This window comes from Phodopus roborovskii, unplaced genomic scaffold, assembly GCF_943737965.1.
Source record: "Phodopus roborovskii unplaced genomic scaffold, PHOROB, whole genome shotgun sequence".
NCBI classification, from domain to species: domain Eukaryota; kingdom Metazoa; phylum Chordata; class Mammalia; order Rodentia; family Cricetidae; genus Phodopus; species Phodopus roborovskii.
In genome coordinates, this window is record NW_026126416.1 from 23,412,162 (window position 1) to 23,429,038 (window position 16,877).

Genomic DNA, 16,877 nt, shown 5'->3' on the forward strand with positions numbered 1-16,877 from the left:
TCAGACATCAGAAGTCCTGGTACTATCTCCAGCACTCTAGCAACAGTACTTGAAAGTCATTCTCTTCACTGATGGGCAGTACCAATTAATCTGCTAATGTTTGGAAACCACACACACACACATTTTCTAATGGCTGGATTTCAATTTCTTCATCCACTCGCCAATAATCCTCTCTTCCAAAGCCCCAAATCTGGAAAGTTTCTTCTTTTTCTTTTCTTTTTTCCCCCCGTCAAGTTTCTCTGTGTAACAGCCCTGGCTGTCCTGGAACTCCATCTGTAGACCAAGCTGGCCTTGAACTTACAGAGACCTGCCTGCCTCAAACTCCCGAGTGCTGGTGATTAAAGACCTGTGCCGCCACTACCTGGCTCCCAAGTATGGAACTATTAACACTTTTATTGCTTAATCATATTTGTCCCAACAACATCACCATGCCTTCACACTAAACTAATTCCAATGCCAGTTTTGGGGGTCTATTGCCCCGGAGATCTGACATCCTTTTCTGGCCTCTGCAGACACCAGGCATGCAATGGATTCACAGACATACATGCAGGTAAAACATCCATTCACATAAAATAAAAATGTTTATGTGTTTCATGTAAGCCTCCAAGCTATAAAGTGTTTGCTATGCAACCCTGATGGCCTGAGTTCAATCCCAGAACCATGTAAAGGTAGGAGAGTCTACTCCACCAAGTTGTCTAACAAGTGTGCTGTAGTAGCGTGTGTTAACCCCTCTTCACACACATCATATAAACACACTCACAATAATAGCAAATAAAAATAAAGTTAATGTGATCACGAAACTAAATATTTTTCACTATGGTTGAAAACCTACCTTTTCTCTCCTTTCATTGCTCGTATTGAACCCAAGACCTTGTGCATGCCAGACAAGCACTCTACCAACTAAAGTAAATTGCCATTCGTTCAAAGCTCTCATTCTAGTATTCTGTAACAAAGCAGTGCAGAATTCTGATTTCAAGTCAACATGTGGTTATAATGGACAACAGAAAATGTGGTTCCAAAGGAACCATATAATGTGATATTGTCCCACCATTCAGTAACATAGACGTTCGACTTTAATTCTGCATATAGGATTTGTGTGTGTGTGTGTGTGTGTGTGTGTGTGTGTGTGTGTGTGTGTGTGTGAGAAATGGCACAGTGAGGAAGGTGCTTACCACAGAACACTTAAGTATAATGACCTGAGTTTGGATTCCCAGTGCCCATGGGAAAAGCTGGGCACGGTAGCACATGTCTGTAATTCCATCATTGAGGAGGCAGAGAGACTAGTGGGCCCTTGGAGCTCACTGGCTGGCTAGCCTAGTAGAATCTGTGAAGTCCAGGTTCAGTAAGAGACTATTAAAAAAATGGGCGGAGTGCAGAAGACTCCCAATGTTGACTTCTGAAGATCCACATGCACACAGCAACACTGATACACACACACACACACACACACACACACACACACACACACACACACACACACAAAACCTGGGCATGGTGATCCATACTTGTAATCCCAGCACTCAGGAGGCTGAGAGAGGAAGACTGTAAAGTTAAGAGCAGCCTGGGCTATACATCTAAATCCCACCTTATATCTTTACCTGCCCTAAAAAAAATTAAAAGACCCACAGAATCACAAAAATAAATAAATGAATTGGTCTAGCAAATGTCCGCCTTCTATCTGATGTACTAACTCTTAACAACTAATTAGATGTCACTTTTTAACAAATGGGTTTGAAATCTATTAAAACTTGCCAAATGGCCTACTGTCTACCAGTACCAGCCAGTCAAGCATGAGGCCCTCAGTTTGATTGCTAGAAGCCATTAAAAGGGTTGGCATGGTGGTGTACACTTATGATTCCAGAAGATTCCAGTGGATCTTCAGAAGTCCAGTACACTTATGATCTCCAATGGAGAAGGAATATCCCTGGGGTTTACTGGCCAGACATAAAAACATAAAACAAAAACCGTGTGTGTGTGTGTGTGTGTGTGTGTGTGTGTGTGTGTGTGTGTGTGTGTGTGTGTTGGGGGTGTGGACAGATGGCTTAAAACTACAGAGGATCCAAGTTCAGTTTGCAGTACCCGTGTCAGTTGGCTCACAACACCTGTGGTTCCAGGGGAGCCAATGCGCTCTTCTGGCCTACACCCTCCCCACAAGCATCTGGGTATGGTGGTCTATACATGCAACCCCCAAAATAAAATCTTTTAAAAATAACAAGGTGAGGAGTGATGAGACGGTTTATTTGGCAAAGTGCTTGCTGCCAAGCTTGACAGTGTGAACTGGATCTTCAGCACCCACATGGTAGAGGAAAGAAGCAACTCCCACGAGTGTTCTCACCTCCATCCATGTGCCACAGCATGGGAGTACACACACACACACACACACACACACACACACACAAAATAAATAAATGCGAAATGTAAAAAATGTAAACGTCTCTGACACTCAAGGAACAACACCCGAATCGATCACTGGCCTCCACATACATGTGCACATATATGTGCACCTGTAAGAACAAACACACAAAACAAATCCTATGCCTCTTACTCAGTTTTAGTAATTATCAACATACGGCAATTCTTAGCTCATCTATAATCCTTCAGATACACTGAATATTTTAAAGCAACTTCCAGACATTATTTCATCCCTAAGTACTTCAGCTCTTATCTCTAAGAATGAAACAGTCTACCTTTTAAAATATAACAAAACTATTAACATATATAAAAAACACAATCTTTTAAAAATCATCTAATATTTGAGGGCTACTCAAGTTATTCCCGGTGGTCTTGAAAATATCTTTTTACAGTGGTGTAGATGTAAATAAGGTCTGCACATTACATTCAGCTGGTGTCTAATCTTTTAAATATGTAGACGCTCTTCTCTTTTTCTTGGCTTACATTTGAAGTCACTATGCTCACTTTGCTCTATAGTATTTCTGACATCGTAATTAATAACATTCTACAAACTGTTATATCCAGAAACGTAGTTTTTTAAATTTAATTTGTGGAGGAAGAAACAATAATATTCATGAATGATGTCATGTTCTTCCTATCCTTTCACACACAGGAGTACAGTTTAGTAGCTATGCCAGTTTTGAAGGTGGTATGGCTTATCATAAGACTGTCACTTTGACCCATCATTCTAAAGACCCTTAAATGATTTTAACTGTAGTGACGATCAATGTACGGATCTTTTATTTCATTATATCATTACATAAAAGCTTTATTTTAAAGAAACAGATTTAAGACATTTATCAGATTTTAAAATCCTGTTTACAAAATCCTCATGTGTGGAATTATGAGAATTTTTTAAAAGATGGAACAAATCACAATGGCATTCTAAGTCTGTAAAATCAAACCACAAATCAAAACTACACAGCCACTAAGATGACTAGAGCTGAAGGATAAAGACAGTAAATGTTGATAAGCATGTGGAGAAACAGACGTTCTCAGAAAGTTGCTAGGATTGCCAGATGATGCAACGGTTCTGGAAAACAGCTCTGCAGTCCCTCAGCAAATTAAACAGAGGTAACCATTTGGTTTAGCAACTCTGCTGCTAGATCTATATATCCAATAAAGTTATATACACAAAACCTTCACAAATGGGAAAAGGGATTTACAAATCATATACCTAGTAAGAGAACATATCTAGAATGCAAAAAGAACTCAATAATAAAAGACATCATGTTTTTAAAAATGGGTAAAGAATCTGAATAGACAGTTTTTCAAGTGTCTTATACTAATAGCCAATATGCACATGTGGACACTCAACTTTCTGTTGTTTTGAGACAGGGCTTCTCTGTGCAGTCTTGGCTGTTCTTTCTAAGAAAAGAAAAGGAGTTACTTTCATGGTTGGAGAAATGACTCAAAGGTTTAGAGATTGTACTGTTCTTTCAGAGATCCTGAGTTTGGTTCCTAGCACCTATATCAGTTGACTCACAACTGCCCATTACTCCAGCTCCAGGGGACCTTCTGTGCCTTCTGTGGGCACCTGCATTCATGTGCACATACCTATGCATATGCATAATATAAAAATAAAAATAACTTAAAAAGCAGTTACTTTCTCATTCATTATCAAATAAACACCATTGGGGCCAGAGAGAAGGCTCTATATATGTGTAGAGCATACCAGTTAAATTCCCAGCAGCCACATCAAATTGCTCACAATTACCAGTAACTCTAGTCTAGAGCAGTGATTCTCAACCTGTGGGTCACAACCCCTTTCAGGTTTGCATTAAGATTTCATGGGGGGGGGGGGGAGTGTGGCACATGCCTTTAATCTCAGCACTTGGGAGGGAGAGGCAGGAGGACCTCTGTGAGTTCAAGGCCAGCCTGGTCTACTAGTCTACAGAGCGAGTTCCAGGACAGGCTCCAAAGCTACAGAGGAACCTTGTTGGAAAAACAAAACAAACAAAAAATAATTTTATATCAGTAGCAAAATTAGTTATGAGGTAGGAACAAAATAACTTTATGGTTGGTGTCATGACAACATGAGGAACTGTATTAAAGAATCCAGCATTAGGAAGGTTGAGACCCACTGCCATAGAGGATCTAAAACTTCTCATTGCTTCCTCAAGAGCCTGCATGAACACACTGTACAGAGAGCAGGTTCACAGACATACATAAAAAAAAAAAAAAAAAAGAATCTAAAAAAATAGCCATCTTACTTGGAGAGATAAGCCACAGATTTTTTTTTTTTTTTTTTTTTTCTAATATTCTTTGTTAGGCAGCAAAAAGTCAGCTACTTGTTTTTTTTTTTTTTTTTTTTTTAAATGGGGTCTCAGCTGGCCTCATTTAATCCTCTTTCTTCCAGGTGAATGAGGATTAGAGATATGTACTACTAAGCCTAGCAAAAATTGGCACAAAAACTATGAAAGTTGTGATGGCTATTACTGGTTATCAACTTGACTACATCTGGAACTAACTAAAACCCAAGTGGCTGGGAACACCAGTGAGGAATTTTTTTCTTGATTAAATCATTTGAAGTAGGGATAGCCACCTTTAATCTGGGTTACACCTTCTGCTGGAAGCCTAAATAAAGGACATGAAAGAAGGAAGCTTTTTGCTCTTTGCCTGCTTGCTCTCACTGGCAAGTCATTTCTTCACTGGCATTAGAGCCTACTTCTTTGGAATTCTGGCACACATTGAAGCCAAGCTGAGACATCTAGCCTTGTGGACTGAACAACTACTGGACTCTTAGGCCTTCTGTTGGTAGACAGCCATTGCTGGACTAGCTGGACCACAGCCTGTAAGCCATTCTAATAAAACACACACACACAGAGAGAGAGAGAGAGAGAGAGTGAGAGATTCATTCTGTAAGTTCTGTTCCTTTAGAGAACACAGAGAGAGAGTGTGTGTGTTTCATTCTGTAAGTTCTGTTCCTCTAGAGAACACACACACACACACACACACAGAGAGAGAGAGAGAGAGAGAGAGAGAGGATTCATTCTGTTCTGTTCTTCTAGAGAACCCTGACTAACACACAAGTCATCAACTCTACCACAAGATAACAAGAGAATGATAACCTGACTCGTTTGCCCACAGGCGGGGACAAGGAACAAAGTTTCTTCTTTGTACGTGTGTGTGAAAGTATAAAACTACACACATCCTGTGTATATGGAAGCTAGAGGACAACCTAAAGTGTCAAGATTTCCTAGATGCCATCTACCTTTTCTGTAATTGTTTATTTATTTAACTTAAAAATACTGTGTATGTGCATGTTCACCCCACAGAAGCCAAGTGTTCAATCCCTGGAGCTAGAGTTCCTAGCACTTGAGAGTTGCCAGATGGAGATACCGCTAGCCGAACTCTGGTTCTCTGCAAGAGCAGTACTCACTCTTAATGGCTAGTATAGTTCTCTTTCTTAAAGTTTTATTTTTAGTATCTTTAACTGTGTGTGTGGACATGAGTGTAGATACCCTTAAAGGTCAGAGATGGCAGAGCCCTTGGAGCTGGAGTTAAGTAAGTGGTTGTCAGCCAATTGATGTGGGTGCTAAAAACGAATTCTAGTCTTCTGTAAAAATACTCAGTGCTCTTAACCACTGAGCCATATCTCTAGCTCCTATACATAAATATTTTTTCCTTCTTCTTTTTCAACACAGGGTTTCTCTGTGTAACAACCAGCCTGCCTGTCCTGGAACTCTCTTTGTTGACAAGGCTGGCCTTGAACTCACAGAAATCCTCCTGGCTCTGCCTCCCAAGTGCTGGGATTAAAAATGTGCATCACTGCCTAACATATATTTTTAAGAAATAAAGAGTAGGATTTGTCTGTGATGCCAAGAAACAGTGACAATATTTCAAATTAGTTCAACTTCAGCACTAAAATAACCCTCTGATACAGTGAGCCCTCTCGAGGGGTATGTCCAATATAATCATCCAAAAGTAACTGCAAAGAACAAAAGGAAGGAATAAAACAGACTTCACAAACTACACAGAATACTACATTTTAAACAAGATACAGAAATGAGCAAATACCACTTTATGACACTAGCATTTCAGAAATCATTTCAATATGTACTAACTACAAATAAAATCTATATCTATGTCAATACATATCTCGTGTGAATTTAAAGTAAATTTAGAGTAAATAGTTTTATTTAGTGGATTCTCTTTTCCATAGAGTATATATTAAAATAAGCCTTAATTTTGGGGTAGTTAAGTTTACTGCTCAGCTCTTATTTCTTAATTTGTTTTTTTACATTCCAATCCCAGTTCCCCCTTCCTCCTCTCCTTATGCTCCCCCTACTCTGCTCCTCCTCCCATCTACTCCTTGGAGAGGGTGAGGCCTCCCCTAGGAAGTCTACTAAGCCTGTCCCATCATCTTGCTGATACAGGGCCAGGGCACCTGCTGCTCAGCTTTATTAATCTGTGTTACACTACTGCTATTTTTGCATGTGGGACTAAAGAAAATTTTTTATTCTGTTTTGGAATTTGGAACACTTACTAGTTCCAATGCACTAAAAGCAAGAAGACAAGATTCTATATTTGGCCAGCTTCCTGCTTCAAACTCAAGCCCGCATCTCACTGCTCCACACAAAGGCCACAAAAATAATGCAGCAATGTTTACAAACTAATGCTGAGGTGTCCCCCCATCTCCCCACCCCACCCCAGATATGGTACTGGGCAAATACAAACACCAGAGCTGCAGAAAGTAAACCACCATCATCCAGTTCTGATCTTCTTGTACAAATCACATGACTCCTTCTGAACTAGGCTGGAGCAGGAGAGGGAAATAGGCATATGACCGCTGGAAAAGCACTCCAGGTGATTCTGCTGGGTATTCCGATTTACACTTACTAAACCACAGTTTAGGGGACAGAATAAATGGGCACTACTTCAAAGAGGTGGCAAGTTGTTGGTATGTCTACAAATAAAAAATACACAAAGGTCTTTTGATCCAATAGTTCTATTTCTTAAAATACACTGTTCTGATAAATGTACATAAAAACATATAGCAAAATATCCAGAAGGATGTTCATTGTATTCTTGTAAGAGAAAAATCTAGAAATAAATATCTAACATAAAGACTATTCACAAATACAAATAACAATCCTGTGTACAGACAAAACAGCTTATTTTACAGTCGTATAACAAAGTAAGAAATGTCAACACTGGTTGTTCTTCCAGAGGACCTGAGTTCAATTCTCTGCACCCACATGGCAGCTCACAGTGGTCTATATTTCCTGTTCCATGGGCTCCAACAACCTTTCTGGGCTGCAAGGGCACCTGGCACACAAGCTGTACACAGACATATATGCAGGAAAAACAACCATACACATACTTTTTTTAACTATTTTTTTAAAAAGGAATGTCAATACAAAGAGTAAACAATACTCTGAGCTAATATGGAATGATTTCCTAAACATCAAATTTAGAAAGAGTGAGGCGTGACAGGTATGGCCACAGAGAGAGGAGCAGATTCATGCTTATAAAGGAGCAGGGTTACGGAAAACCACAGATGCTCAGCACTTCAGCCACCCCTGGCAAGGAGCTGGCAGTTAAGAGGGCAGGAAGAGTATCTTCCTCTATACCCTTTTGACTGCTAGAATTTCCCTCTCCAATGCTTTAATTATCTCTCCCCAAACTGAGTAAGAATCTATCTCAAGAGAAACAATCATCCTCTGGGTATAAAAGAATGTGATTCTATTTCTGTGTGTCAAGGCCACTGCCTCCTAAATTGCCCAGGTACCAATGAGCATGTGGCGCCCAACGCCCACAAATGACTTTTTCAAGTCCCTGACTCCTTTGGTGTCAAAACCCTAACACAACAAAGTAAGTCTTCACTCTGATCCCAATCTCACCTCCCACCTTGTTCTGCAACTCCAGGCCAGCTCTGCTACTTCCCAGTTCCTCCAAGATTGCTTGGAGAAGTCTACAAAATATAAATGCTGATGTCTCCTTTAGGATTTGAAGATTCCCTCCCAGGAAAGCCTTCCCAGACTGCTCAGGCAGAGGCTCTGGAAAGAGACTGTCAGAATTCAAATTCTATTTCCTCATCTGTCTACTCCTTTCTAGTCCTGATGAGCCCTTATAATTATTGAAAAGATTAAGGTAATTCATGTAAGGCATTTATTATATAGCGTGTCACAGGCAAATGGAAAACTGCAATTATTATTACTCTAATAGCACCTATGATGTAACTGTTTATATCCACCTGTCCTGCATTGGTCTATAATCTTCTCAAAGATAAGAATATGACTTTTCTCACTTTCATTTTGAATCCTGAGTACTTTGCCTGGCAAACAGGTGGCATATGAATGTACTAAATCAAGGGTTTGCTTTTGTGGTTCTGTATTCACCCACATACTAAGTCAGAGGCTAAAAGGTACCCAGTGAATGGTCTCCTGGATCCAACCATGCCTTAGAGTGAACTCATCAGGCCACTTGGGGCTGAGAGAGGTGAAAAGGAATGGAGGGTTTTTTGGCCTTTCAAGGACAGATTAGAAGCAAGTAGGATATAAAACCTACCAGTCTCTCCCTGATGACTACTTCTGGGTGCTGGGCGCCATAGACATAGACAGGGAGAATAGGAAAGTCCTAGCCCACACTCTAAAAGGGCCTTCAAGAAACACTAGGAAACACTCCTCTTGGCAAGTAGTTAAGAATCTACATGATAACTAGGAAGAATTCTAACAGGGAAAACTTAAACAAGACACAGTTCCGTCCTCAAGAAATTTCTCGAATGAAAAGAACTCTAAAGGAACACCTGGAACCTGGCAAGAAAAGGTGAGAGGAAACGGGAACCCAGAAAGCAAAAACCTCCCCAAGTATGAAGGATCAGGCAAGCAGCTCTGAATGGCTAAACACGGGGTGGAAAGGAAGGAGAGTGAAAGGATCGAGGTAACCACAAAAGATCAAGTTTAGGAAAGATTGTCAAGAGCCTTGTAAAAAAGGATAATGCATTTGGGGTTCCATTCATCTCATTCGGGAAGGAGAGGGAGGGTGTTTTTTACATGCACAAATGACAGCATCGGATCTGTTTTTGAAAAGAGTAGCCAAGCACAAAGATGTTTATCCTGTCCCAGTCAATCCTCATCCACCATCTTTCGGTTCTCTGGCTGCCTCAATAGTTAGCAGGTAACAAGTGATGCCATATCCGGGGATATGAGACTGGTTTTCAACAGGAATTCCCTCTCCTGGCCAAGGGCTTTAGGCCAGCATTACTCTAAGAAGGGTTTGGAGCGGTCCTTCCCCCCCCCCACAAATATCATCAGTGACAACGACAAAACCCCGGAACTATCAGGATCAGCTCTGCCTCTGTGGTTTTTAATTTTAGGAAATACAATTAGGAATTACCCCCCACACACACACACACCCCAGTGGCAATTTTTAAGATGTACTGAAAGTAAACAGAAGAGACATGCGTTCCCAAGAGGCTCGTTTTGAATTCTGGGCAGCTTTGAGTCCATATTTTCCTTCTGAAGCACACACAACAGTTGGGATCGAGCAGCAGCAAGGGACTTGGGAGTAGGACCAGGGAGGGGTTTCAAGGGAGGGGGGGGATGATCACTGCGTGAGCCACCTTTCTCCTCCCAGTAAATGGACCTGAGCAAATACCATTCTCGCCGCTCAAAGTTTTTTCTTTCAGAATGAACTATGGCAGCGCCCTGGCCCGGGCCCCAGGAGGACGTCCGCAAAGTTCCAGCCTGTCCGTGTCCCGCACGTTTCCGGGACCCCCTCCCCCTGTCCACCGTGCCAGGATGCACAAGCCGGAGGCGCTCCTCCGGGAAAGGATCCAGGGACCGCTCCCACGCGCGGCCGGGCCATCCCACCTTCCCAAGCCCACCCGACGGCGGCAGGCGCGAACGCTTACCGAGCCCGGCGCTGGGCGGGACCGCGGGGGACGCGCACGGCAGCTCCGCCTCAGCACCGAGGCGGCGGCGTCTCGGCCCGCCGCTCCCCTCAGGGCCGCCGCCCGGTCCGCTGCTGGAAGCCCCGCGGCGGCGGCGGCGGCCTCGCCTCCATGGCGAGGAGAAGCGGCAGAGAGAGGACTGGGCGGGAGGCTGCGATGGCGGCGTGGTCCAGGGGGGTCTGTGCTAGATGGCCCCGCGAGTCCCTGTCAGCGCCTCACTCGCCGCAGCCTCACTCCCGTCGCGGCCAGGGCTGTAAGGCGCTTCGTCATTGGCCGTTGAGAGACGGGCGCTGGTTTGCTGACGCTAGGCGGGCGTCTCCGCCTCCGCGGGCCCCACCCCTGCGCGCCGGAGTGCGCCGCGGAGTTCCCCAGGAGCTGGGGAGGGGGATGTCTCCGGGTAACAAGACAAGATGCTCCCCATCCTGCGGAGGCGCCTGTCTGCTGGCACCAACGTCCTCTACCTCGCCATAGTCCTAGGTCCCTGGGCATGGGCTTCCTTCCCAGTTTACAGACGAGGAAACTGACACCAGGCACAAGCCACGCCAGTATCTACCAACTGGGAAGCTTAGGCATCTCTCCATCATCCCTCTCCAAATGCGATCCTTTCGTCCATGACCCCCACCCCCCAACCTTGCTGCAAAGCACTTAAAAGATGAAGAATGTAATTATGAGGAGAGAGGTATTTGCCTAGTTCCTAGAGCGGGTCTTGCTCTGTGGATGTCATCTTAAATAAACCAGCCCACATCATCCCCACCCGAACCCCAGGGAAATTACTCTTGCTCTCCAGATGTGGATGCTGGGCCCGACTCTCTGGACCTGGATGGAAGCACGGCACGTGGTGCTCTGCCGCGGGCGGGGAGATGCTTTTTAATACAGGCCTGGTGGTGGAAGGGAAAATTGAAAGCGCTGTTAAGACCAAGGGCGCGGACTGTACTCACACGTCCCTCGCCTAACGCTCCAAAGCCACCTGGCGGTGCTTTGGGCGGTAGCGGTTCCAGTTGAGCACCTTGCTTGCTGCAAGACCTGGTGTGCCAAGTTAGAACTCAATGCACACAATTCTATATTTGTGTAATAAATGTGTAGTGACCAGAGCCAGGGCCTGGGAATTTGCGTTGGAATAGGCCTCCTTTAATTTTTCCCCCTGGGTAGTAAAATTTCTTGAATAAGACTTGTTTCTGACTCTGGCTCTCCCTTGGCAGGGGCATCCCAGAGAAAGACTACCCAAGACCTCTATTCAGTCTCCTAAATGTCGGATTTCAGCCAGTGAGGACTGCTCCTCTTACATGTACTTCCTGTGAAGTAAAAAGTCTATCAGGATGCAAATACACAGCAAGTCCAAAAGTGACTAAATGAAAATTCTGGTCTTACACTAGAATTCAATGCATGAAAAAACAAAACCAACACACACACACACACACACACACACACACACACACACACACACAAAATATCTGAAAACCCTAAGGGCTAAGAGCGCAGTCCCATGGCCTTAGAGTAAACCCCATCAGCCAAGTTTTTCCTTCTCTACAGCTAACCTACACTGTTTTATTTTTATTTGATCAAAAAGGATTTGTCATACCAAATTTGGTAATGTAGTTAAAATAAATAGAATATGTGTTTTTCCATGAGACCATGTGAAGGACACTGCTGGATTTGACCACACTTGGGAAAACTTGTGGAGAGGTGTGGAAGACAGAGCCCTGGGTTTCCAGGTCTATCTTACTCTTCTGGAACCTTCCAGGTACATGGACCTTGGCAAAGTAACCCATTCTCAGGAAACTGCAAGTTTCTTTTCTCTATATAATATTCAAGCCGTGGTATTTGCATAGGAATGACAAAGACCCTCAGACCAAAGTTCTTAGTGATGCACCCTAGCGACCGTGGGAAGGAAGGCTCAGTGTAGACAACTACATGGAGTTTTTATAAGAACAGAGTCTATTCTTAGCTGCTTTCCTGGTGAACCTGGCCCAACTCTTGTCCTCCCTGACTCCTGGTCCTTTTCAGAGCCCCCTACACCATTAGCAAAACCAAGAGCTTGGAAGAAAAAAAGGAGGAACAAGAAAAGGAAGAGTTGGAGTCCTCCTGCTCCATACTGCATTGGGCATTGGTACCTGTGGGTAGTAATGAACTAGAGTAGCAGGGCTGGAGGACAGGATTAAGGAGCCCTGTTTCCTTATGAAAGTCACTTTCCCTCTCCAGCCCACATGTCCGTCTAGTCAATGAAAAAGTAAGTTGTTCTCTCAATAATTCTGAATGTAGGCCATGCTGCAGAGAGCATCAGGAGAGATGTCAGCTATCAGGAGCTTATATTCTAGGATGCAAATGAATACTAAACAAAATAACAAAAATGTTTACTAAGTGCTAAAATGAAAATGAAGCCAGGAAACATGAAAGTTGAAATAAATGAAACCAAGTGACTTTCAGGCCACTGCTCATCTCCTGAGGGTCATTTGCTGAAGTTTTGTAACTAAGGTAGACCATACAGGGTCTCTGTCCTAACACACTTTACAAATACTATCAAACTTAATCTCAAAGTGTTTCCATACCCGGCCCCAAGCCTGAATACTTGCCCAATCCATTAGACATTCCATCCAAGACCACAGATACAGGCCTGCTAATACAATTCTCATGATAATAGACACTTTACACTAATTTCAGTTGAGCAAGTAAGAACTTGAAAGAAAAAAGTTCTTTCGACTTTTATTTTGCAGTACAAATAACTTAGGGACTCACACATGCTTAGCAAGCATTGTACCATTGAGTTAGCCCTCAAGAACCACAATACTTTTTTTTTTTTTTTTTTTTTTTTTTTTTTTGAGACAGGATTTCTTTGTGTAGCTTTGGAAGTCTCTCCTGGCACTCACTCTGTAGACCAGACTGGCCTTGAACTCAGCCTTCCAAGTGCTGAGATTAAAGGTGCAAACCACTACCACCCGGCCACAATCCTAATTTTTAGATTTGGATATGTTAAATGCACTCACTTGTGAAAACTCAGTAAATGTGCACGTCAAGATCTATGCACTTCCTGAAATGGGTAAGTAAACACACCCTAACCAAGTCTCACCCTAACCAAGAAGCTATTTGCAATTGGTTACTGCTGGGAAAGGGAAAATTGGTTCTTTCCAATAGAGCATCACTAGGTATATCCACCACCCTATGGCCAGGAGTAGGTGACCAACACAAAACTGACTCATGGTTGTTTTATGCACTTTTTGTTTGGTTTGATATTTTTTGTCTTTCTGCTGTTTTCTTTCTTCTTAGTTTTCTTGACTTTCCTTTTGCTGGTTTTAAGGGAAAGAGAAAGAACATGAAGTTGGATGTGTAGGGAGTTGGGGAGAATCTGGAATTGGGGAAGGGAAGTATGATTAAAAAAAATACAGTGTATGAAAAAATGTTTTTAAGTAAAAACTAAAAAAAGAAAAAAGATCTGTGCATTTTTGTATGCAGATTTTGCCTGAGTGGAAAATAGATGCAAATAACTCTATAGTTTATGTGTTGGCTAATTGAATGTCAACTTGACACAAGCTAGTCATCTGAATGGAGGGAACGTCAATTGAGAAGATGCCTCCATGAGATGTGGTTGTAGGGCATTTTCTTAGTGATTGATAGCGGAGAACACAGCCCATTGTGGATGGTGCCATCCCTGGGCTGGTGATCTGGGTTCTACAAGAAACCTGGCTGAGCAAAGCCATGGAAGCAAACCAGTAAGCAGCACTCTCCCATGTTCTCTGCACCGGCTCCTGCCTCCAGGTTTCTGTCTTGTTTCAGTTCTTGTCCTGACTTCCTTCAGTGATGAACAGTGATGAATAAGCTAAACAAGCCCTTTTCTCCCCAAGTTGCTTTTGCTCATGGTGTTTTATCACAGCAATAGAAATCCTAAGACAGAAATACCAGAAGTACCAGGATAGTAGGGTATTGCTGTGACAGATCTGACCATTTTGGGAGAATTGGAACTCTGCACTAGAAAAGCCTTTGTGTGTTGAGAGCTCAGTGAGCTGTTCTGTAGGAGCTTGGAAGATAAAAATGTTGAGAGCAGTGTAGACAATGGAGGCCTGGTTTGTTAACTTTCAGAAGGTAGCAAAGCCTACTAGGCCCATTTATATGAAGACTCTGGAGCTGAAAAATTGACTGTGATTAATAAGAGGTCAGAACCACTAAAGAAAAATCTTCAGTTTGCTGGGACAATAGATGCTGGAGAGCTAGGGCTGAAGATTCAGCTGTGATTAAGAAAAGAACATGCCAAGTGTTGACCTCAGGGTCAATATACAGGTGTATTCCACAAGTGTTCCAGAAGGCTGTATCTCCTGTTGGCAGCCAAACTTGGTAGTGTAAGAGTTACTCAGAACTGGTTTTGAAGGCATGGAGGGGTCATGGAGGGCATCTGAGGCTTGTCACTGTGTGGCAGCACTGGACTCCCTGAAGAGAGTCCATGAGAGGCTATTGGTGAAAAGTGCAGCCCAGTAGCAGCAACAGACTCCAACATTTTGGAGATGTCAGCATCATGAGATAACCACAAAGATCCGCAATAGTGGAGTGGAGCCAGCAAAGTCTCGAAGAGACCCAAGCCCTGTGGAGTTCAGATCCCTGAATGGATCCCAGACATTGGACAAGGAATTATTTACACTGTCGGAATCTGGCTTTGCTTTGTGACTGTGCCTTGGCTCTTCCCTCTCGAAGTGAGAAAGTCTTCAACTGATTGTTAATTTTACATAAGCCCACAATTGAGAGATTTGAGGATTTTACAGATTTCTTTATTTTAACAGACTGGGTATTTTAAAGAGACCTTTTTTTTTTTTTTAGCTTATACAAAGCAATTTATTAACAGAAAGTAATTTGAGAAGCCCTGTTCACAGACGGCGACCACGACGACCTCCCTTCCTTCAGGTGCTGTCAGAGGGGATGGGGGTGACATCCTCAATCCGTCCAATCTTCATCCCTGAACGAGCAAGAGCTCTGAGGGCTGACTGGGCTCCAGGTCCAGGGGTCTTGGTCCTGTTTCCTCCTGTGGCTCGGAGTTTGATATGCAAGGCAGTGATGCCCAGCTCCTTGCATCTCTGGGCGACATCCTGGGCAGCCAACATGGCTGCATATGGAGAAGACTCATCTCTGTCAGCCTTTACCTTCATCCCACCAGTCACCCGACAGATGGTTTCCTTGCCAGAAAGATCGGTAACATGGACAAAGGTGTCAGTGAAGGATGCAAAAATATGGCAGACACCAAATACATTCTCTCCTTCAGCCACTTGAGGCCCAAGGCTGATGACCTGTTCCTCCTTCTTTTCCTTCCCCTTTCGAGGTGCCATTTCTGAGGCTAAGTTCCAGATTAAGTCACCGACATCTTCAGAAGAAACTAGTACCGGTAGTGGCACTCTGACGGAAATCAGGCTACATTCTAGCAAACAGGAGGGTCTGTCCGGGAAAACACTTTGCCAAAGCCTGTTTTTTTTTTTTTTTTTTTTTTTTTTTATTCTCCTCCTAAAACCAAGATGTTGCCACTCCACACACCAGCCCCCTAGGCCTTAAAAGTGGGTCTCAACCATACCTGGGATCTGTGTAGTGCCCCCCTCATACACTATTAGAGGCCTATTTGCCAAAAGCACAAGGACAACTCTAGGATGTAGTCACCTGCTGGCACCCTCAAATTAGGCTAACAAACACGATTCGAAAAGGCACGATGTTTGCTCTGCGTGGCTTTGCCGTCCTCGGTGGAGACAAGAAAAATTATTCGGAGAAATGTAAACACATGGCATCGGTCCTACTCTACTAGGGGCACCCTGACAGGCAATGTGTCGGGCTCGGAGGGGTAACCATGGCTCAGGAGCACTCTAGTCCTGTGGGACCTGCCTTTCTAACATCCCTTTCTACTCTCCGGTTTACAGACGGGGCCTGTACGAATGCTACTATTTCCCACGTGAGAAACGAGGTTAGTTAGGTGCAGGCCTGCGGAGGCCCATAAACTCTAACGGGGTGCCTGACGGCACACCCGCGACTAGGGACGCGCTCCCCGCACGCTGGGGGCGACGGCTCTGGCGAGACCCCGGCAGGACCCGCACCCACTCCCACTTCAGTCCTCCCGATCTCAGGCCGGAGGCCGCCTCCCGGACACGGCACAACCCCGGGCCCGGGTGGGTCGCGGCGAGTGGACGGGCGCCCGTCTCCGCCACGCACAGGCCGCGGCCCCAAGCCCGCAGACGCCCCTGGCCAGAGGATGCCGCACGATTCTCAGCGGTCCGGCCAAGAGACTTATTTTTTAAGTGTTTGAATTTTTAAAATTTGGAATGGTCATATTGTAATATAGGTATTAATGTGTGATCTTGGGGATGAACAAGAAAGGAAAGGTTATGGCTTAACAGTGATGTGTTTGTGTGTCATGGTGACAAGATATCTATTGGGCTGGCTAATATGACTGCATACATTAAAAGCCCTCTCTTTTAATATTTAGTGACTCTCCCTATGACAAGTCCAGTGCTTTATACATGTACTTTTTTTGGTTGTAAGCTTAGCCTTTAACAGCTGAGCCACCTCTCCA

General features: G+C 43.8%; 2 protein-coding genes across 3 annotated transcripts in view; both read right to left on the reverse strand.

Annotated features, from left to right (window-relative positions):
• Positions 1-10,453, reverse strand: part of Ptpra (protein tyrosine phosphatase receptor type A) — a 107,809-nt gene extending 97,356 nt beyond the window's left edge. For both annotated transcript variants that reach the window (XM_051183383.1, XM_051183382.1), the window contains exon 1: positions 10,310-10,453. The gene's annotated coding sequence lies outside the window, so the exon portion shown is untranslated. The remainder of the gene's footprint in view (positions 1-10,309) is intronic.
• A 4,696-nt stretch (positions 10,454-15,149) lies between these two features.
• LOC127221444 (40S ribosomal protein S14) lies at positions 15,150-15,675 on the reverse strand. The gene has a single exon (XM_051183386.1). It carries the CDS (start codon positions 15,649-15,651, stop codon positions 15,229-15,231), a length of 423 nt encoding a protein of 140 aa, XP_051039343.1. The 5' UTR covers positions 15,652-15,675; the 3' UTR covers positions 15,150-15,228.
• Between the last annotated feature and the right edge of the window lie 1,202 nt (positions 15,676-16,877).